Source organism: Myotis daubentonii, chromosome 2 (assembly GCF_963259705.1).
Source record: "Myotis daubentonii chromosome 2, mMyoDau2.1, whole genome shotgun sequence".
Classification (NCBI taxonomy): domain Eukaryota; kingdom Metazoa; phylum Chordata; class Mammalia; order Chiroptera; family Vespertilionidae; genus Myotis; species Myotis daubentonii.
Genome location: NC_081841.1, coordinates 108116173 through 108140387, shown reverse-complemented (window position 1 = coordinate 108140387; position 24215 = coordinate 108116173). Strand labels below are relative to the sequence as shown.

The window sequence follows — 24215 nt, the reverse complement described above, 5'->3', positions numbered from 1 at the left end:
CATCTTTGCCTAGGTCGCCTGATCTTTGACAACCTCAAGAAGACCATCGCGTACACCCTGACCAAGAACATCGCTGAACTGTGCCCCTTTCTGATCTACATCATTGTTGGGGTGCCCCTGCCCTTAGGCACCATCACCATCTTGTTCATCGACTTGGGCACAGACATTGTAAGTAGCACTACAGGGAATAGGGTCTGATAACTAAACCAGGTCATGTAAACTTCAGAGTCATTGCCTCAAGGGCAAGGAGATACACTAAACTTTGCCATGAAGGAGCTGAAGCTCTGCATTTTTAATGAGCTCTTCCTTGTGCCAATCTGTCAAATGTTTGAAAATTAACAACACTTCACTTCATATAACAGCTTTTCAAACATGAGTTCTTCACCCTCCAAAAAAATATGCCATCCGTCAGGGTCAGCTCTCTTTTCTTTTGAGAAGATGCAGCTGTCACCAAGATAGTTCCTGTGTTGCTGGGGACCCAATGGCTAAAGTGATAACCCATAGCAGCCCCTTGTTAAATAGAAGGATCTGTGATCTGGAGGCTCCTCACCTCAACACAATAAGAAGCCACAGTTATAAAGTCTCACATTGACCTACAATGCTGTCACCTAAACCCTCCCCTCTACTAGCTTGCATCTGTGTACGGAATCTTTGTGACATTATGCACGTGTCTCTGGCTTACACAGGCAAAGGAGGAAAGGCAACAGGGAGCAGTCTGAGTTCCAAGTGAGGAGAGCAGTCCTGCAAATTGCCTCCTTGCCCTCTCTTGCTTTACACAACCTCCACATTGCAGGGAGACAAGATAGCTCTACCTCAGAGGGGAAATGGGATCGCCAAGGTTACAGTCAGATCATTTTCAGGCCCTTTAGATTTGCTCATTTTTCTCCACTGCAGTGTTTCTTCCAGTGTGACCCAGGGAACTTACTAGAAATGCAGTCTCTGGCCCTAGCCAGGACTTTGTGGATCAGAAAGTCTGTGGGAAGTGGGGAGGGGCAGTGGAGCCATGATCTGTCTTTTAACAGGCCCTCCAGGATGGAGGACCTGGGAGAGAATCACTGTGATCCAGGGAAGGGGACAATAGGAGAAACCTGCCCCAGAAGGGCAAAGATACTTATAACTCGCATTGTATAGAACTGCCAGCACCTGATGATGATGGAAAGGAGATTGATTTTTAAAGCTGTTTTTAAATTCTCTGCAGACAATGTACTCACCGCCCCCCACCCCTTGCCTTCACCCTGAATAGATTAGTTCCATAGCCCATGGCCACCTTCCACCATCCTCCCTGCCACCCTCCCCAGGCCTCAGACTACACCCCTACTGACATCCTGTGGGTAGAGCACAGTGTTCAAGGGGTGGGCCTCAAGACTCTCCCCTCCAGGTTCCGTCCATCGCCTTAGCTTATGAGAAAGCTGAAAGTGACATTATGAATAGGAAGCCTCGCCACAAGAAGAAGGATCGACTGGTGAACAAGCCGCTTGCCGTCTACTCTTATCTGCACATAGGTATGATGAGGGAATGTCCTGTCACCCAGGGGACTACCCAGTCACAGTCAGAAGCTGTGCTTTTCCTTGTAGGGTGTGGTTGGGGTGGAAGGAGGAACCATGAGAAGAATGAGGACAGGGCAGTTCTGAAGTCATTGTGGAACCTACGCCTTACTCTCATTCCCTCAGGTATCATGCAGTCCCTGGGAGCTTTTCTTGTGTATTTCACCGTGTATGCACAGGAGGGCTTTAGACCCAGCACCCTCATTAACCTCCGGGTGGAATGGGAGAAGGACTCTGTGAACAACTTGGAAGATAGCTATGGACAAGAATGGGTAAGGAGGGGTTCTGCCTTCTCCGTCCTCCCGCTCCTCCCCTCCTGCTGCGGCCCTGCTCAGGCTGACACAGAACTTAGGTTTCCCTGGATGGCTGCAGTGACGCAGAGAAGGTGAACGTTTTCTAAGTTAACAGGGCTTCTGGGCCCTGGGGTGACATTGCTGTGGCCTTTGCTGGGACTCACCTCTTGTCTTGAATTTGATGCCTAGAGTTCACTTTTTAGGGAAAAGTAGCCAGTCCAACAATGCCCACAGTTGGGCCAAATCAATTAAGTTAGCATCTTTTCCTGCTTGCCTGTTAGAAAATAAACAAAAAACAACTATGTTTCTTTCCAAACACAAGGGGGTGATCCACTCTCAATCTCAGGGAGGTCAGGAGAGTAGAGCTTCACAGAACTGCATGGAAATTTCTCTGAAGCTTTCCCTGTGGGGTATCAAGGTCTCTCTCTCTCTCTCTCTGTCCATTGACAGACACGTTACCAGAGGAAATACCTAGAATGGACAGGCTACACAGCTTTCTTTATTGGCATCATGGTCCAGCAAATAGCAGATCTGATCATCAGGAAAACCCGGAGGAATTCCATCTTCCAGCAGGGTCTCTTCAGGTACTACCTGTATCCCACCTCACCTCCTGGGTGATGAGGCAGCATACTATGAGAGGCATCAACTCTGCTGGTGCTGGGTATGTGGTCTTGGGCCAAAGGCATTCAGAATCTTCATGCTTTAATGTTTCTTGCAGAAATAAAGTAATCTGGGTGGGGATTGCCTCCCAGATTATCATCGCTCTGATCCTCTCCTATGGCCTCGGAAGCATCACAGCCCTGAATTTCACCATGCTCCGGTGAGTTCCTTCAACAGTGGGGAGGAAAAGGCCAGTCCTGCTCTGAGCTGTCAAAGCCTAAATAAACATTAGGACTTGGGGAAAGTGGGGAGGTTCCCCTCAGTCTTTCAAAAGAGACAAAACGGAGCAGTTCCATATTAGTCAGAGGCTTTGAACTGCTAGTTTTCCCGAAGAGGAAATGCGTTTCCCACTCCTCACCATCCCATCTCTACCCTCATCCAACAGGTCACCTCAAAGGCAGATGCTACTTCTAGTGGTCACAATCCAGGTTAAATAAGAAACTTTCCAGTTTCATGTTTTGTGACCCAATGGATCTGTTCTTTCCAAGGAGGCAGGGTCTGGGCCCTCTCTTCAGTGCATTCAGGTTCACCTCCCTCTTCTGCTTCTAGGCCTCAGTACTGGTTTGTGGCTGTGCCCCACGCCATTCTCATCTGGGTGTACGACGAGGTGCGGAAACTTTTTATCAGACTCTACCCTGGAAGTAAGTTGTGGGATGATCTTTGAGACTCTGCCTATCCACTTCCACAGACTATCCATTTATAACTCACTTTCTACCTCTGCAGGCTGGTGGGATAAGAACATGTATTATTAAGACCACCTACTTCCCAAGCCTCCCACCAGAACACCAGGACATTCCTCTCCATCTCCTGGCCACATCCGGGACATCATCAGAATACATTCAGGAGAAGCCAGAAAACTGTAGGAAAGACACTACCAGATGTTTATACTGTAAAGCAGAGATTTGACTATTTATATATGATTTTCATTTATATATACACTTCCTTATATAAAAGAATGTGAATTTCAAGGTAATGTATGTGGAAAACTGATGTATTTATATGTATACTAGAGGCCTGGTGCACGGATTCATGTACATTGAAAGGAAATTAATTAGAAGAAATATTTTAGAGGCTGGGGAGGGACTGCAGGAGGTTGGCTCCAGGGCATGCCCAGCCCATCTCGTCCAGTCCCGATTGGCCAGTCCCCAGCAGCAAGCTAACCTAGCAGTCAGAGCATCTGCCCCCTGGTGGTCAGTGTGCATCCTAGCGACCGGTCAAATGGTTGAACAGTCGGACACTTAGCATATTAGGCTTTTATTATATAGGATAAAGCTCACTCCCATGAAATAGTCTTAGGTAATCCAGAAATCTGCTGGGGTCTCTCTGCTCCCTTAACTCTCATAGGATTGCTCGGACCTCCATTCCATACCATCTTAAAACTTCAATGACCTCCCAAAGATTTCTCTGAATTCCCAGAGAACTTATATTTTCATACCTACCTTGCTCAAAAGAGGCCAGTGCAGCTGAAGGTTTGCAAGATATGGAAGTGATGGTAGGTTTACATCACAAAAACAAGGACAACCTCAGTTGTGACTCTGAGATGTCCTTCTTAAAGGTTCCCAGCCACCTAGCTGCATCACCTCAACCATCCTTGGTGTTCTCCCTCCTACCAGTGTGACCGCCCCCACTCCATCCCATGCTGCCCTCCACCCCTACCACCAACTACTCCAAAACGGAACTTCAAGTTCATTTTGCATATCCTGTTCCAGATGCTCTCCTGACTCAAAGGTATTTTTATTTCCCAGGATTCATTCTCAAGTAGAGAACTATTGTTGTTTAAAACAGTAATATTTATTTCTTGTAAAACAGTTGCAAAGCACCCTCCAGCACTCATTTTATATCTCTCATGTTTCATGCCTTAACTTAGATTTATTCAGGTGAGACACACACATCCATGTTGATTGCCCCAGAAAGACTTCATTTTTAAGTAAAAGGTATTTTATAAAACCAGGTCTCATTGTGGTGTTCCAATTAATTGGAGCTTTTTTGGAATGCAGAGTATAGTTCATACCCATAAACGAGATGATATTTCAAGGTTTTTTTTGTTTGTTTCTTTCAGTCATTTTACTTCTCTATGGAAGGTCTGAAAATACAGGATTTTTTCAACTCTCCCCTCACCAGCATCACCACCCTGTAGGCTGGGTCTCTGATGGGCCCACATTTTAAAGTCAGGATTTCTATGAGAGAATACAGCTTTCCCATAGGGAGGATAGGGATCATAGTGTTCATGGCCTTTCCATCAATGGCACACCCAGCACAAACTGGACAGAGTTCCTTTTTCGTTCAGTGGCCTCTGCCCTGTCACCTCTCCTCCATTACTTATTCAGACAAAGACATTTTGCTGCAGGTGGGTCTAGGTCAGATCTCTGGACAGGGAAAGGGCAACTTAGAGCCACAGTTCTCTACCATATTCTCAGGGTCACATTTAGAAGCATGAAAGAGGTCAGGGGCCAGCATGGTAACTTTATGTAAATAGATTATAATGTGCATATTGTATGTGTATCTTTAAGTTAAAATAATATTGCCATCCTCCAGGTTTTTAATCTCTATTTTCAGCCACAGTTATTGCACAGTTAACCTGGAACTAATCTTTTATCAGTAGTTCCAGTGAACTGGAAACCCTTCCAGGTGGCATACAGCGGTTCTCAACCTGTGGGTCGCGACCCCTTTGGCAGTCGAACAACCCTTTCACAGGGGTCACCTAAGACCATTCTGCATATCAGATAGTTACATTATGATTCATAACAGTAGCAACATTACAGTTATGAAGTAGCAACAAAAATAATTTTATGGTTAGGTCACAACATGAGGAACTGTATTTAAAGGGCCAGAAAGTTGAGAACCACTGCGAGTCTCATTCCAGTCTTGGCAAGGCAGCTAACGCCAGCATGTGAAGCACTTGACTCGTGTGTGTGTGTGTGTGTGTGTGTGTGTGTGTGTGTGTGTGTGTGTGAAACAGACTCTTCTGGAGGTGTTTGTAAGGGAGGTTACCTGCTGAGATTCAAACTGGGATGTGTTCAGATCATCCCCCTGGAAAGGCCACCCCTTCCCTGACAAACTATGTTATTATCAAGAAGAGGGAAGAGAAGGTAATAAGGCAAGGACTTTTAAAATATAACATCTGAATGCACACATGTGCTTCCTTCTGACTCTACACTTACAAAGATTGTCAAATCTCCACATTCATTTACTCTGCCATCATTTCACTAGCACACTTTAATTCTCTTAACAGAACAATAACAATAACTGATATTTAATGCCCATTGTGTCCTTGGCACTGTGATAACCTCCTAAAAGCATCTCCTTAATGCTTGTGTGAAAAATAACACAAATGGATCCATTTCAAAATGGAGTCAGAGCTGCCATCTCAGAGGAACTGCCTCACATGTCCTACTCCTCAAACTTTTTAATGTTTAACTGAACAAAATAACTTTTTCACTGGGCCTAAAGCAGCACTGTCTTCCAAACAAGTGTTTGCAAAGCTGACAGGAAAGTAGACATTCTGAGTACAGGACTGAAAGTTAAAGACATTATTTATAACTAGAGACCCAGTGCACGAAATTCATGCACTGGTATGGTCCCTAGTGGCTGCCGGCTGCTGGCCCAGGCCTCCCACCCTTCCCCCAGCCAGTCCCACCCCATGGTCGAACTCCTGGATGAACTCCCAGTCTAGGGGACAATTTGCATACTACACTTTTATTATATAGGATTAGCACCACCATGTATAGCTAAAGAATAATTTAGCTTATGTTCACCTGTAGAAATCCTATCTTAACATATTAACACCAATAGAAGTTCCTTCCTCCTATTCATGTAATTATTCTCCTTCCCATCCTCATAAAAACCCTTGCCTTCACCCCTAATCAGAATACCATTTGGGTTTCTGTCTGAATCAGCACTTCCCAAATAGCTATTCTTTTGGATCTCAAATAACTGCTTGTTGCCTCTCCCTTTGGCCTTTCATTTTCAGGTTAACACTCACAACCCCATCAGTTAGTAGTCTCAGCCTTGTATTACAAATAGGGAAACAGACTTAGAAGTTAGGTGACTTGCCCAGCACTGTGGATTTCTTCTCCTCCGCTAAGTGGCTCAACTGTAGAATCTATAGGGTGGTGTGGGGAGAATTTGTACTCCCATGGAAAACTATACACTATCCAGAGCTCATCCTTCAAGGATGCTTTTAGCTCTAAGGTTAAAATAGTCCTTGTCTACAGATAAGCAAATGATCTCGCCTGGTAAGAGCTGCTTCTCCTTCTTCTGAAAAAAAAGACAGTCCTGTTCCCTTTACACAGTAACATTTCTAGAATCCAGATAAATGCCTTGTGCTTTTCTCCTTTGAACTGGATCTAACACCTGCCTAGTTTCATCACCTAAAGAGTCAGCTAACTACATTCTTTAACATTTGTCTATTTTACATACGTAGGAGAGTCATGAGTTTACCTTTTCTTTGAAAATTGTCCTTTCACACTGAAAAGAGAAGAAATCCACTTTTCACTCCTTTTAGGGGCACTCTTAGTCTTGGTGTGTGGCAGGATGCACGGGAGAAGGATAAGCCGGCACTCTGAGGGAGGAAAGTTTAACCTTCATTTCGCAAATCTGCTAGTCCAGGGGAATTCTGGATCCAAAGTCTGAACTGAACTCGTGGGGAGGCTCTGACCTAAGTATCTCCTCCTGTGGTGGGCCCCCGAGGGTCCCCGCAGCTCCACCCAAGTCAGCTGTGGCAGGGCCCTGGGATTAGGCTCTGCAGCTCTGCCCAAGTCAGTCAGAGTGGGGAAGTAAGACTACAGTTTTAACCAGATACTGAACTAGGTTGCAAGCCCCCCCATTTTCCTTTTCATTGGCACAGTTAAACATTGGCCAGCTCCAGCTGCCTACACGTGAAACTGTGCTACTGACTCCCACTTGGCTCATTCAGCAGGCTGGCTGCATCCACAGACTGTCTTCTGGCTCTCCCTTTTGCTTTATTGATGCTGCAGTGGATACAGAACATGTGGTTTATATACACAATGTGCATTACCCAGGCACACAGAATTAGTTTTAAGTCACAGAGCCCAGAATCAGACCCAATCAATCTGACTCCAAAGTCTGTGCTCTTAACTACTATGTGATACTGTCTCTCACAAATGCCCATGAAATGCAAAACTATTTATTTTAGTCTCTTCTACTTGAAGAGAGCACACTATCCAAGACTTTTCATCGTGATTCTTATGTATTAACATAAAAAAGAAAACCTCAAAAGTACTTTAATGGTCTTACACAATTTTTAAAATTCCATTTTGTTTTATAGCATCTGTGAGAATTAAATGAGGACATAGGTTTACTGCTACACTTCCATTCTGTAGGAGGGTCACTGAGGCTCTGAGAAGTGAGGTCTGGATAATAAAGCACGGTGACTCCTCATACTTCACCTTGACCGACCTCTGAAAGGTGATTTTGAGTTCAACCAAAGAGCAGAGGTGGCAAAATTATGACTAATGGAGAGCTCACTTTCCATGTCTCACTCCTGCAATAACATGCTGATGCAGTCTGGCCATGAGATTTCAGAATACATTGTCATGGGAAGGCTGTCCCTATTCCTTTACACTATTCATCTTTACAAATATAGGCTGCCCCCACTATAGCCCAAATTATTTCCACTCATTAACCTCACCAGGAACTTGGAAGGTCACAGTTCACTTAAGAATAGGGTTAGCCCAGCCTGTGTGACTCAGTGGTTGAACATCGACTTACAAACCAGGAGGTCACGGATCGATTCCCTGTCAAGGCTCAATCCCCAGTGGGGGGCATGCAGGAAGTAGCCAATCAATGATTCTCTCTCATCATTGATGTTTCTGTCTCTCCCTCTCTCTTCCTCTCTGAAACCAGTAGAAAAATATATATTTTTTAAAAGCTGGAGAGAGTAAAACAGAAAGTCTGAGAAAGTAGGGAGTCAGTGAGCTTCCAGCTTTGTTCATGGATCTCACTGTATGTTAGGCACTGTGGGAATCCTCTGCATGTGTTATCTCAGTGAACTCCAAGAGCAGATCTATGACGCAGGGACTATTATCATGACCATTTTGCATAAAAAAAAAAAGAGAGTCAGAAAGGGAACGTTATTTACCAAGGTCACATAGGTAAGAAGTGTCCATAGAGCCATGTTTGTCCAACCTAAGCCTTTCCACTTTATCGCCCTGCCCCTTTGGTATGCAGGCCTACATCCTTTTTCATCTCCTTGGTAAACAGCATCCCTGGTAGGAGAGTCCCAGGCCATGTGCATAGTATTTCCTTAATCTGGAGCTAACAACAACAACAAATGAAACTCTTTGACCCACTGCTACCAAAGCAGTTGGATCATGTCATTCCCCTGGTTCATAAAATTCAAAGTTTTAGCAAAGACCACAGTGCTGTACATGATATGCCTTTGCCCACCACTCCAGCTTCATTTTGACCCACTGTCAGAAACACCCACCACCACTACCAGAAAGAGTACCAGTCACACATTTCAGGGGTCAACTTTTTTAAAAATACATATTTTTTTATTGATTTCAGAGAGGAAAAGAGAGGGGGAGAGAGATAGAAACATCAGTGATGAGAGAGAATCTTTGATTGACTGCCTCCTGCAGTCAATCCCACTGGGGATTGAGCCTGCAACCCAGGCATGTGCCCTTAACCGAAATTGAACCCAGGATCCTTCAGTCAGCAGACTGATGCTCTATTCACTGAGCCAAAAACAGCCAGGATGCAGGGGCTATCTTTAAGAAAATTCAAGAGGTCGGAGATGGTAGCCAGCAGGACAGCAGTGAGGGAATGTGAGTGACTGAGGGAGCGAAAGAGGAATTTGTGGATGTGTGTGTAGTGTGTGTGGTTGAGGGAGGGACAGTTAGACACTGCAGGACATTCAGGAGCTGGCGGACCAGACTCTCCTAGACAGAGAGCACCTGCTATTGCTGAAATCACTCCCAGGGTGGTCGGCTCGACAGAAACCATGCCATCCTGAAGGGAAGAGCTGCTGTGACCAGGATCCCAGCCTCACCAGCACCCAGACTAGACTCAGATACCATCCCAGACCCTACAGACACTCTAGCCAAAGACTTGCTTTCTCAGCTCCAGACTCATGAACACCAGGACTCCAGCCTCACCAGATTCCAATACCTGTGGATCCTGGAGTGTGCTTCCCTCCTGCCAGCCCACCACATAGTTCCCAAGCATCCCACTGGTGAGTCTCAAACTGTGTCTCCTCCCCCCCAATCCGCTAAGCCTGTGGCATCACCCTGGCCCTGCAGTCCTGCAGGCAAGCTTCTGACCAAGTTCCCTGCCCTCCAAGCCTGCAGCATAACCCCAGCCCTGTGGTCCTGCAGGTGACTTTCTGGCTGACCTCCCTGCCTCCAAGATGATGGACTCGGCTCCTGCCCCACACGTCCCACAGGCAAGCCTCTGTCTGCATCCTCTGCCTACAAAGCCCGCAGTGTGGGCTCTGGACCCAGCATGTCCCACCAGAAAGCCTGAAACTGCATTTTCTAGCAGCCAAGACAGCAGCATCAGCCCAGCCCTATGGTCCTGCAGGCGAGCTTCTGGCCAAATTAATGAATTAGAAGATAGGACAGCAAAACATCCAATCTGAACAACTATTGGAGAAAGAAATTAGAAAGCACGTGAAGAGCCTAAGGGAACTTTGGGACAACATGAAACAAAGTAACATATGTATAATAGGGGTGCCAGAATGACAAGAATAGGAGCAAGGATTAGAAAACCTATTTGAAGAAATAATGACAGAAAACTTCCCTGATTTGGAGAAGAAAAGTCACACAAGCACAGAGTCCCAAACAAGATGAACCCAAAAAGATCCACACCAAGACACATTGTAATTTCAATGGCAAATGTTAATGACAAAGAAAGAATCTTAAGGGCTGAAAGAAAGAGAGAGCAAGTGACCTACAAAGAAACTCCCATTAGACTATTAAATGATTTTTCAACAGAAATACATCAGGCCAGGAGGGAATGGAATGAAGTACACAACCCATTGCAAAGCAAGGGAATCCAAGAATCCAAGAATACTCTATCCAGCAAGGCTGTCATTCAAAATTGAAGAGGAAATCTGGAGCTTCACAGACAAAAATGGGCTAAGGCAGTGGTTCTCAACTTGTGGGTCATGACTCCTTTGGTGGCCAAAGATCCTTTCACAGGGGTCGCCTAAAACCATCCTGCATATCAGATATTTACATTATGATTCATAACAGTAGCAACATTACAGTTATGAAGTAGCAACAAAAATAATTTTATGGTTGGGTCACAACATGAGGAATTGTATTTAAAGAGCCAGAAGGTTGAGAACCACTTGGCTAAGGGAATTTATCACTACCAAGCCAGCAATACAAGAAATGCTAAAGGGACTGTTGTAAAAAGAAGAAATAGAAAGGCAAGAAGGAACACAGGTACAAAGAATAAAAATGGCTACAAACAAGTACCTATCAATAATAACCTTAACTGTAAATGGATTAAATGCTCCACAATCAAAAGATATTGAGTGGCTGAGTGGATAAGAAAACATGATCCATACATATGCTGTCTACAAGAGAACCCCCTCAGAACAAGGAACTCACACAGACTGAAAGTGAATGGATGGAAAAATATCTTTCAGGCAAATGGAAATGAAAGAGAAAGCTGGAGTAGCAATACTTATATCTGAAAAAATAAATCTCAAAGTGAAGGCCATACAAGAGATAAGGAAAGCCACTTCATAATACTAAAGGGATCAATACAACAAGAGGATATAACTCTGGTAAACATATGCTCCCAATGCAGGAGCACCCAAATACATAAAAACACTTCTGGAAGATATCAAAGGAGAGATTGACAGCAACACAATCATAGTAGGGGACTTTAATTCCCCACTGACATCACTGGATAATTCCTCTAGAAAAAAATCAGCAGAGAAACAGCAATCCTAAATGACTCACTAGATCAGATGGACTTAATTGACACCTTTAGAAAATTTCACCCCCAAGCGACAGAATATACATTCTTCTCCAGTGCACATGGGACATTCTCAAAGATAGACCACATACTGGGACACAGGCAAAGTCTCTCCAAATTCAAGAAGATTGAAATCATATCAAGCATCTTCTCAGATCACAATGGTATAACATTAGAAATCAACTACAATAAAAACAATCAAAAAAATTCAAACACTTGGAGGCTAAATAGCATGCTATTAAACAATGATTGGGTTACCAAAGAGATCAAAGAAGAAATTAAAAACATCCTGGAAACACAACAATCCAAATCTATGGGACAGACACAGTGAAAGCAGCCCTGAGAGGGAAGTTCATAGCACTACAGGCCTTCCTCAAAAAACAAGAAAAACTTGTAATAAATTATCTAACTCTACAACTTAAAGAATTAGAAAGAAAGCAGCAAGAAAAGCCCCAGAGTGAGCATAAGGAAGGAAATAATAAAGATCAGAGTAGAAATAAATGACATAGAGACCAAAAAAAAAACCCGAAAAACTAAAAACAAACAAAACATTACACAAAACAAGATTGATGAACCTCTATCCAGACTCACCAAGAAGCAAAGAGAAAGGACCCAAATAAACAAAATCAGAAATGATAGAGGCGAAATAACAACAGACGCCAGAGAAATACAAAAGATTGTAAAAAAAAAAAAATACTATGAACAATTCTATTTCAACAAACTGGAAAACTCAGAATAAATGGACATATTCTGAGAAAAATATGACCTTCCAAAACTCAATCAGGAAGAATAAAAATCTGAATAGGCCAATAACTATGGAGGAAATTGAAGCAGTCATCAAAAAACATCCATCAAACCAAGGCCCTGGACCAGATGGCTTCACAGGGGAATTTTACCAAACATTCAAGGATGAACTAAAACCTATCCTCCTCAAACTATTCCAAAAAATTCAAGAGGAAGGAACACTTCCAAGCTCTTTCTATGAAGCCAGCATTACCCTAATCCCAAAACCAGATAAAGAAACTACAAAGAAGGAGAATTACAGGCCAATATCTCTGATGAACATGGATGCTAAAATCCTCAACAAAGTCCTAGCAAACCAGATCCAGCAATACATTAGAAAGATCATACACCATGACAAAGTGGGATTTATTCCAGGAATGCAAGGATGGTACAATATCCACAAATCAATAAACGTAATACATCACATAAACAAACTGAAAAATAAAAATCACATAGTCCTATCAATGAATGCAGAAAAAGCATTTTATAAAATCCAACATCCTTTCTTGCTAAAAATGCTCAGCTAAGTGGGAATAGAGGGATCATACCTCAACATAATAAAAACCTTATATGACAAACATACAGCCAATATCATACTCAATGGGCAAAAACTAAAACCATTTCCCCTAAGAACAGGAACAAGACAAGGTTGCCCACTCTCACCACTCCTGTTTGACATAGTACTTCAAGTGTTAGCCATAGCAATTAGACAAGAAGAAGAAATAAAGGACATCCAAGTTGGAAAAGAAGAAGTAAAACTGTCATTATTCACAGATGACATAATATTGTCCATAGAAAACCCTAAAGACTCCATCAAAAAACTGTTAGACTTAAAAACTGAATTTGGTAATGTAGCAGGATACAAAATTAACACCCAGAAATCTGTGGCTTTTTTATACACCAATAATGAACTTACAGAAAGAGAAATTCAAAAACCAATCCCATTTACCATTGCAACAACAAAAAAAATTAAGATACCTAGGAATAAACTTAACTGAGGAGGAAAAAGACCTGTACTTGGAAAACTACAGGCTGTTGAAAAAAGAGATAGAGGAGGACATAAACAAATGGAAGAATATACCATGTTCATGGATTGGAAGAATCAACATCATCAAAATGTCCATACTACCCAAAGCAATCTATATATTCGATGAAATCCCCATTAAAATGCCAATGGCATATTTCACAGACATAGAACAAATTCTCCAAAAATTAATATGGAATAATAAAAAAAAAGACCCCGAATAGCTGCAGCAATCCTGAGAAAGAAAAACAAAGGAGGAGGGATCTCAATACCAGATATCAAGCTATACTACAAAGCCACTGTTCTCAAAACTGCCTGGTACTGGCACAAGAACAAACATATAGACCAATGGAACAGAACAGAGAACCCAGAAATTGACCCAAGCCATTATGCTCAATTAATATTTGACAAAAGAGGTAAGAACATACAATGGAGTCTAGACAGTCTCTTCAATAAATGCTGTTGGGAAAATTGGACAGATACATGTAAAAAAATGAAACTTGAGCACCAACTTACATAAAAATAAACTCAAAATGGACAAAGGACTTAAACGTAAGATGGGAAACCATAAAAACCTTAGAGCAAACCACAGGCAGCAAAATATCAGACATTTGTTGTAGCCATATCTTTACTGATACAGTTCCCAGGGCAATGGAAATTAAAGAGAAAATAAACAAATGGGACTACATCAAAATAAAAAGCTTCTGCACAGCTAAAGAAACCATCAACAAAACAACCACAACCACTGCGTGGGGGAACATATTTGCCAATGTTATCTCCGATAAAAGTTTAATCTCCAAAATATACAGGGAACTCATACAACATAACAAAAGGAAGATAAACAACCCAATCAAAAAAATGGGCAAAGGACCTAAATAGACACTTTTTGAAAGAGGACATACAGAAGGCCAAGAGACATATAAATACATGCTCAAAGTCACTAATTATCCAAGAGATGCAAATCAAAATGACAATGAAGTACCATCTCACACCTGTCAGAATGGCTATCACCAACAAATCAACAAATGACAAGTGCTGGAGAGCATGTGGAGAAAAAGGAACCCTCGTGCATTGCAGGTGGGAATGCAGACTGGTGTAGCCACTGTGGAAAAAAGTATGGCGTTTCCTCAAAAATTAAAAATAGAACTCCCATTTGACCCAGTAGCCTCACTTCTAGAAATATATCCCAAGAAATCAGAAACATCTATCAGAAAGGACATATGCACCCCTATGTTCATAGCAGCACAATTTACAATAGCTAAGAGTTAGAAACAGCCTAAGTGCCCATCAGTAGACAAATGGATTAAAAAATGGTGGTACATCTACACAATGGAATACTACGCTGCTGTAAAAAAGAAGGAACTCTTACCATTTGCAATAACATGGATGGATCTGGAGAGCATTATGCTAAGCAAAATAAGCCAATGGAGAAACATAAATACTACATGATCTCATTTGTGAACAATATAAACCGATGAACAAAAATAGATCCAGAGACAGAGAAGCATCTAACTGACTGTCAAACCTTAGAGGGCAGGCAAGGGGGGTTGGGGTGGGGAAAGAGATCAACCACAGGACTTGTATGCAGGCATATAAGCATTACTAAGGGAAACAGTCATTAGGGGGTGAGGGCACATGCTGGGGGCGGGGGAGTGACTGGAGAGAGGTCAATGGAGAGAAAAAAATAATATTGTAATAGCTATGTATGGGTCAGGGGGGATACTTGAAATATTAGGGGGACTACTCTGCAAAGTATATGATTGTCTAATCACTATGTTGTGCACCTGAAACTGATACAGAATAATATTGAATGTGAACTATAATGGAAATAAATAAAATTCAATCTGGAGTTATTTACAATAGCCAATATTTGGAAGCATCTCAAGTGCCCATCAGTAGATGAGTGGGGGGAACGCTGTGGTACATTTACACAATAGAACACTACTCATCTGTACAAAATAAGGAAACCTTATCTTTGCAACAGCATGGATGGATCCAGGCATATTATGCTAAGTGAAATAAGCCAGTCAGAGAAAGACAAGTACCATATAATTTCACTTATATGTGGAATCTAATGAACAAAATAAACAAACAAAATAGAAAAAAGACAGATACAAAGAACAGACTGACAACTGTCAGAGGGGAAAGTGGATGGGGGGCTGGGTGAAAAGGGTGAAGAGATTAAGCAAAGTAATCAGAGTCATAGACACAGACAACAACAGTATGGGTGATTACCAGAGGGAAAGGGGATGGGAGGAGATAGAAAAGAGTAATGGGGAAATAAATGGTGATGGAAGGATATGTGACTTGGGGTGGTGAACACACAATATGATAGTATACATATGATGTGTTATAGAATTACCTAGCTGAAACCTACATACTTTTATTAACCAATGTCACCCTAATAAATTCAATAAAAATTTTAATGCATCTGTCTTAAAAAGCAATTAAAGACTAATAGGAATGAGCATATGTGGGTGTTAATATGGATGGTGCAGACAACTACAGAGATGTGAAGAGTGTTTAGTGCTGGTGAGAATCCATCCTTGGGTTGAGCCAGGGTGGGGTGGGGGGAAGATTTGAAGGTGGGATTTGAGAGCAGGTTTGTGTGTAAACACAAAGGTGAAATATGACATTGAATATGTTGTTTTCGCTAAAATGAGGTAGGGCAGTGAATATTGGAAGGCCGACAAATATTGTTTTCCAGAAAAGTCCTATCAATTCAGATGTGAGTTTATTTGCCTTTACAATGAAAGGTGAGGTGGTGGGAGGAGATAAGAGGAGAACCTTCAGAAGGGAGAAGAATGCTGAGCATTGAATTTTCCCTGTGACTAAAGGGTGGTAACCGTGATGTGTGATCCAAGTGATGGTGTAACCCCTGCCATCCCCTCCCTACCATTCTTCTGTAATTCTCAAATCCTCCTTTGCCTTTAATTCCCAAATCTTCCTTAATTTACTTCATCTTCTCCCTGAAGCCATCATCTAAATTGATGCCATCTCTGTTAGAATCATAACCAGGGTTTATGAACCTCATTTAATTGCATATCTGGGGAAGTAAAAATGCCATTTAGAACAAAAAATGGCAGCCAGAGAACAACACAAGACACTATATAAAACCCAAGAAGTGACTCTGCTACTCGAACGTTGCAGGAAATGTTTTTTATTCTTTCACAGCACCTGCGAGGAGACATGGAGAGCTTTCTCTCCATAAGAAAAGGCAGGTCAGAGTTTGGAAAGATAAAAAACACAGGGCTGCAAGTATGTACCTACCCATGCCTCTGGCCTTGTGAAGAGCTCCTGAGGAAAGGCCCATTGGGCAAGAATGCCTTACAGTCCACATCATAGATGTACAACCAGTGACTATGAGAGTCTAAACCAGGGGTGGGCAAACTTTTTGACTCGAGGGCCACAATGGGTTCTTAAACTGGACCGGAGGGCTGGAACAAAAGCATGGATGGAGTGTTTGTATGAACTAATATAAATTCAAAGTAAACATCATTACATAAAAGGGTACGGTCTTTTTTTTTTTTTTTTTTTTAGTTTTATTCATTTCAAACGGGCTGGATCCGGCCTGCGCGCCGTAGTTTGCCCACGGCTGGAACCAACAAGCTGTATTTTTCTATTCAAAGTTAACCCCAAATGCACTTCCCTTTGTCTGCCTCACCACAGAATGGATGCAGAGTACAGGCTTGAACTGACGCTTCAACACCCCCCGACCTCCATCCCTCATAGATTTCCTAATCCTAATAACTTGCTTCAATGCAAACAAATAAAATCACTGAAAACATGGGTGCTCTTTCTGCCTTGGTGTCTTCAGCTTTGTGTTCCCCAAAGAAGAAAACCTGATGTAGACAACAGTGCATATATGTCTTGGAATGGCAGCAACGAGAGAAATGTACAGGAATCACTGAGGAGTCAGAAGTCCTAACCTCAACATTAGGACTCAGTTCCCTTCAGGTCATTTCTCCAACTTTTAGGACCCCAGAGATCTTCTTGGGATTCTTTCTCAAGAAGGGATACTGCAGCCTAGCTAGTGTGGCTCAGTGGTTGAGCCTCAACCTATGGACCAGAAAGTTAAGGTTTGATTCCCGGTTGGGGCACATGCCCAAGTTTGGGGACTCTGTCCCCAGTAGGGGGCATGAAGCAGGCAGCCAATCAATGATTCTCTCTCATCATTGATGTTTCTATCTCTTTCTCCCTCTCCTGTCCTCTCTGAAATACACACACACACACACACACACACACACACACACACATATATATAATTTTTTTTAAAATATATTTTATTGATTTTTTACAGAGAGGAAGGGAGAGAGATAGAGAGTTAGAAACATCGATGAGAGAGAAACATCGATCAGCTGCCTCCTGCACATCCTCTACTGGGGATGTGCCCGCAACCCAGGTACATGCCCTTGACTGGAATCGAACCTGGGACCTATCCACTGAGCCAAACCGGTTTTGGCTATAATTTTTTTTTTAAAGAAGGGACACTGCAATCTCCATTCTGTCCCCTAACTCTTCATAACAGTTATGAAGTTTGCTGATCCCCACAAAAGGCCCCCAAATCTGTCTTGGAGTGGCACTTGTCATGTCTAAAAGATCTAAAATTTTATATCCCTGTAGTCCATCTTTGCTATAATTCTCCAAAGTAGAGTATTTTGGAAGTGGATATGGGAATTGGTGCAGTAAATTGTGGAAGCATGGTCCGGAAATCAGAATACATCTCTAGCTCTTCCCAAGAAAGTCAGAGTGCGTCTGAGCCTTGGTTTCCCATCTTAAATGAGGAGGAAGGAGTCTGAAAGGGCGAGGGCTATGCCCTCCATCCTACCCTGGATCCTCCATGTTGGGACAGAGGCCATGTGCTCAGAAGAGTGCCTTCTTCCCGGAAGCCCAGGCCCCTGCTGGCCACGCCCGGGATTTCTTTGAACTAGCCAATGACAAGCAAGGGATGTTCGCGCCATAGAGATGACCACATCCTGTGCAACAAGACCCGACTTGGCGCCTGGCCAATCCGAAGGGCCCACAACTAGCCCCCTCCCCTCACTATTAAAGCCCTGATTTTCCCATGGATATCACTCGGTTTTCCGGTCGCTGCGTCGACTGGAGGCCCGGGTCGGGTTAGCTAACTCAATAAAGGACCTTCTGCTTTTGCATCGGATTGGCTCCCTGGCATGGTATCTTGGGGATCTTGAATTCTGGGCATAACATTTTGGGGGCTCGCCGGGATCCCCAACACCATCGATGGGACTCCCAGTCCGGAGGGCCTGACTGACCGCGGTAGGTCGTGTTTTGTGTGTGTCGTGTGTTTTGGTGTGAGCTCACTTCTGAAATCTGTAAATGCCTGTAAATGCCTGTAATAATGATCCCGTGGATGCACGGGATCAACAGGTGGGAGGAGCCGAGGGACGCCTCGATCCTCCGTCTGAAGGGGTATAGCTTTGCTTCCGCGGAGTCGGAAGGTCTGTAGGAAGCCCCTTAATCTGAGACAGGCAGGAGGAGTCGGGGGCGCCCCGATCCTCCATCTGAAGAGGGGAAATTTTGCTTCCGCGAAGTTGGAAGTTCTGTAGGAACCCCTCAATCTGAGAAAAGGCGGGTCGCTCCTGCTGGTTGGCGCGCAGCCAACGTCTGGCTTTGGGTTTGTTTTGTTTTTTGTCTTTGTTTTTTGCTTCCATGGAGTTGGAAGGCTGTATTTCTTTGGGCCCTTTAGTTGTTTGTGTTTCCGTTTTATTTTGTGGACTTGCTGGATTAATAATTTCAAGGAGATTGGGGGAGGCTTTAGAGCTCCCTCAGGAATGGGGAAGTTGTTAGGAGTTGAATGGATTGTTTAAACTCTGAATGAATGTCTAATGAAAGTGTATGAATGTGGAGGGAGGGGGGACTGCTCTCACCCCTCCTTTGTGTGGCAGTCGGCGGCTGCCTGAGTGAGGGTCTGTGGAAACAGGTCACCCCCTCCCCAGGTAAATGCGTCTGGGATTTCTGTGCACGTGTAGGGGGAAAAGCTGGCTTAAAACTAATGTGCGCACCGTCCAATTTTGGATAGGTTTTTAGGCTAGAGTCTCCTTTCAAAAGTGCAGGATAAATCCCAAGACTAATCCATAATAAAGAACAGTTTTTCCAAAGGAAAAAAAAAAACAAAAAACTGGTCCTTTGTTAATTAAGAAAGCTTTTCTTAATGGAGGGAGGAGATAGCCGCCTCCTGCCTGCAGCAAAATCTTAAAGAATGTGGTCAATTTACATCTGAAAAGACCAGGGAGGCCAAAAACCTGTCTTGCAAGGCTCGAATGTGGTTCTCCAGAGCCGCTTGAAAGTAAAAAGTAATTTGCCTCATAAAAAAATCTAGAAGACAGAATTAAATCTGTTGGTTAAGTATTGAAAAATGAAATCTAGAAAACACTGCTTTCCTTAAACTAAGGACAATTAAAGGTTATGTCAAAGTCTTTCAGGTAAAAACTGTGGTTTCATACTGATCTTAAAGGGCTCCAGTTACCTTGCCAACTCAGTATTTGGGAGACCCAGGCTATGCCTAAGTTTAACCTAGGTTCTAGATAATATGTTTACTTAAATATGTATCTTTGTTGTTTAAAATTGTTTAACTAGTGCTAATCACCTAAAAATTAAGGCTAAAAGTTCTAGCTACCTGGAAAGCATGGCCTTGGTGTGATAGGAGGAAAAAAGAAATGTTAAATGGATGGTAGACCAGTGAGCTGGGACTGGTCACTAATGGTGGATTGTAAGAAGGGCTGGTTGTGGCCTAACTTCTCCTTCCTTGGTACCCCTGAAACGTCAGAGGGTACTTCTGGCCTTGGTTTTCCAATGTGTTTAATCTGTCAATTTTGTTGTTTCGCCGAAATCCTCTTGAGTGACATTGAATGATTCTTTCCTTCCTCTTTAACTTTTGGGGGACTGTGTGAATGGATTAATAGCTTCTAGATGGTATTCACCATCGCTGAGACTTCCAGAGAGAAGTCAAAACTCAGACTGGCTACACAACTGAAACTGATTTGTTGGTATTTTGTGATATAAATGTGGACCGTTTCTATCTGGATGAGACATAGGTCAAAAGTCCTGTCCTAGGATGTGAGAAAGGGAGGCCTCCACATCTGTTCCTGTCTGCTCAAGATCCCAAGACTGTAAAAGTATTTGTTCACTGAAAGGATGTAAGTATGGATGTTTATTTGGTGTTTATATGTCTACTTGGGTATAATTATTTGTTCATGTAAGTGTGGAAGTATATTCTGCGCTAGGTTGGAATTTTGGAATTCTAGGGTAGATTTAAAAGGTATTTACGGCTTTTCTAGTCTGATTGGGACATTTAAAGGTGAGGCTCACAGTTCCTCAGGGCAGAGATTCCATGGGCCCTTCCCCCTGCCTGTGCTGAATTAAATAATACAGGTCAGTGTCATTTAGCTTGCTGGTTAAAGGAAAACAATGGGCCTTAGAATCTGTAAAGGTGTGCGGAAATGAAGCTGGTCAAATGTACTGAAAGGGTTTGGTACCTGTTGCTGCTAGCAAAGGAGGGGCTGGTACCCCTTCTAGCGCACTCCCTTCAAAGAGGCCTGGTTGCTGCTCTGCCACAAAGGGAACTGGTAGAAAGGCAAGAAAGCAGAGCGCTGTAACTGATAAACAGGGTTACCTAGAAGCCATCAGGACTTTGAAGTTCTCCAAGAGAGGAGGAATCTGACTCAGAGACTGGCGAGGACTGGGTCGCTTTTCTTTAACTATCTCTTTCCTTGAGAGGGCTCCAGAGGGCGCACGAGGACATTTGGCCACGCCTCCGCGCCATCTATGAGACCAGCCCAACCCCAACTCCTCATCAGCACAGACCAGGAGATTGGGTCTACATCAGAAGGCACCGCCGGGAAACCCTAGAGGCACGTTGGAAGGATCCCTACATTATGGGGCTGACGACCCCCACCGCTCTCAAGGTAGACGGCATCACAACCTGGGTCCATCCGGAAAGACTTCATCACCAAATGGAGCATCGATCGATAGAGATCAACCCAACCTGCTCAAGCTCAAGCTACGGAGTGCTTGACCTGCCTGATTCCGGTAACATGACTCGCGATCACTCCTGTCACCAGGAGCCCCCACAATACTGTGTAATACACTTAGATAATGCCTGCATCTTCATGGACATGGCTCCAAAAAGACAAGGACCATTTATAGAATCACATGTTTAGTAGAATATTTGGCTACCTGAAGCGGCCATGATGCCAATATTATGTTTCATTGTATTGATATGTTATATTAACCTTTGATTCCTTTGCAGGTTTGAATGTATGTTGGCTGTCCTGGAAGGGAGCTGTGTGGGGTGACCCCCAAAAGTAAAGGGTGCCTAGCTGCCAAGGGGGCAGGTGCCCAACTGGGCAGGGAAGGGTGCCCATCAGATTTTGGTCTCTATTGAGAGACAGCTAACAGTTGACAGCCTGTAATACTGTCTTGCAGGCCTGCGTGACCATGCCCATGTCAAGGGTAGTAAAGCTGGAAAAAGCCTGTTTAGACTAGAAAGTCTGAGGCATGGTTATGCATAGAAAGAAGGTTTTATACCAACAATTACTGTTTTGTTTTAAATCCATGAAAAGGAATTAGCAAGGAAAGTCAGAAAATCTTAGAGTAGATCAATATGTTTTTCTCCTTATGTAATTCCTCCGAAATCTGGCAATGCTAAGTAAGTACGTTTCTTTGCATAGATTCAGTAAGACTGGTTCCTAATAGTGGTTTTATTAACGGAAAACTTTGACTGGAGTATCATGTTTTGAAGAGCCCTATCTGAGCTCTAAAGACTTGAAGCCACTAAGAATGCCACGAAGAAAGCCTGGTGTCCTGCCTGGGAGCCCTGAAGATGGCTGGCGCTGGAGCGTCAGGCCCATGCCCTACCATCACTGGCGGTTGGTAAGAGTAGAAGGGGAGCAGTAAAGATGCCTCTGCATCCCTGCAGAACCCCCACACACTCTGGGCCGCAACGAGTAGGAGGGCTACTGAGATGGGCCTTAAAGCCTGGAGCGTGGGCTCAGGTGGAGTTGCTACAGGTGAGGGATTCACCTAACTCAGCAGATACTGCAGGCAGGCCTGATGGCAGCTGGATGGCTTGGCTTCCTGGCCCTACGGGGCACATTAAGGTTCAACCATGAAATTCCAGCAAAGATAGTCAGTTACCATTCTTGTTGTGTTTATGCAAACATCAGGACAGTAAATAAATTTATCTTGATTTGGCTTTTTAATAGCCATGGAGGAATTTTAAGAAGAAAAATCCTATTTCAATAGAAGTCGTTAAAGCTAAAATGGTTTCTTTCCCTTCCACCGGACCATTTGTTAAGTGTATAAAATAGTTCAGTTGATAGTTCTGTGTGCTCACTATGGGCCCCTAGCGACGGTGAAATAAAAGTGCAGTCCGTCTCATGATTGAGACGGAAGTTCCAAGACAAGGGGGGAATGAAAGGGCGAGGGCTATGCCCTCCATCCTACCCTGGATCCTCCATGTTGGGACAGAGGCCATGTGCTCAGAAGAGTGCCTTCTTCCCGGAAGCCCAGGCCCCTGCTGGCCACGCCCGGGATTTCTTTGAACTAGCCAATGACAAGCAAGGGATGTTCGCGCCATAGAGATGACCACATCCTGTGCAACAAGACCCGACTTGGCGCCTGGCCAATCCGAAGGGCCCACAACTAGCCCCCTCCCCTCACTATTAAAGCCCTGATTTTCCCATGGATATCACTCGGTTTTCCGGTCGCTGCGTCGACTGGAGGCCCGGGTCGGGTTAGCTAACTCAATAAAGGACCTTCTGCTTTTGCATCGGATTGGCTCCCTGGCATGGTATCTTGGGGATCTTGAATTCTGGGCATAACAGAGTCAGTGATTTCCAAAGGTCCTTCCTGCTTCACTGCCCTGCAATTATTTTCAGAAAAAAAGCTGGAGTCACTTCTTGAAAAAGTTGGTTATTTTGTCTCCTCATACTTTTTCACTACACAACTCTGATAGTCAGTGACAGGACAGAAAGGTCAGAGGCAAGGTAGCAGAGGACCTTAAAACTATCTTCAAGAATGAAGGAAAGAACCAAATTGCAAATGTCATTTGTTATGGGTCTGGCGCCACCTGGTGCATTTTGAGCGATGTCAAGCTGGTTGGTGCAATGTTAGTGTGTTTTCCCTTCTGCCATTTTTTTTGTTCCGATTTCTCGTGAGTGCATGCCACTACATTTATGCAGAAACATACTGTGTATGAGACTCTGCAAATGCTGTATAATAAATTATTTTGTTGCCAGAGAAAATGGGTCCTTGCAGTATCACAAGACAAGAATTTCAAAGGGCATGCATGTGGGAGTTTAAGCATAGTGGCAAGATTTATTGGAGTGAAAATAAATAATATGCCCTTGGGGATGTAGAGAGGGCAGGCTTTCGGAGCAAATGCCCCCAAATCCTTGCTAATTCTCCACACATTTTCTTGATTTCAGGAACAAGCAGGCTTTCTTTCAAACTGTCCAACCTTCTTCCTAATTCTTCCAGTTTGTGCTGGGTCTTTCCCCTCCACCCCAACCCCATCCAATCCCTTTCCTCTGTCATCCTGGGGTTTTGTGCCCTTATCCTATCTATCCGTTTTCCAGATTTTCCTCGGCTAGACTCCTAAACTTTATGTCACCATTTTGGCTCCTACTGTGCATGCCTCAAAGTTTTGCTTCATCATCTGGCTTCTCCTGCACAAGTGCTGAGGAAAGGTATTTCCCCTACTGTTTTACCCCTCCCCTTGGTAATCCCGGCTATCAGGGGGGATGTTTCCCAGGGAGATTGGAAAACCAGTTCTTCCTGCCTGCTCCAGAATTAAGTCCCTTCAGGAAGGATGGGCTGTCCCCTGGGGAGGCTGTGAAGCTGCCCCTTCTGAGTTAATCAGGCTTAATGTCTGATTCCATTTGCTCCCATCCTTTGTTAATAACTATTTACTTACTGTAATAATTTTAATGACAACCT

General features: G+C 43.6%; 1 protein-coding gene across 1 annotated transcript in view; it reads left to right on the top strand.

Annotated features, from left to right (window-relative positions):
* ATP12A (ATPase H+/K+ transporting non-gastric alpha2 subunit) overlaps nt 1-5421 on the top strand; it is a 30861-nt gene extending 25440 nt beyond the window's left edge. The window contains exons 16-22 of the mRNA XM_059680848.1: nt 14-168; nt 1379-1502; nt 1671-1816; nt 2288-2421; nt 2556-2657; nt 3047-3138; nt 3221-5421. Of these exons, the coding sequence (XP_059536831.1) occupies nt 14-168; nt 1379-1502; nt 1671-1816; nt 2288-2421; nt 2556-2657; nt 3047-3138; nt 3221-3249 (782 nt within the window). The 3' untranslated portion in view covers nt 3250-5421. The remainder of the gene's footprint in view (nt 1-13; nt 169-1378; nt 1503-1670; nt 1817-2287; nt 2422-2555; nt 2658-3046; nt 3139-3220) is intronic.
* The last annotated feature ends 18794 nt before the right edge of the window (nt 5422-24215 follow it).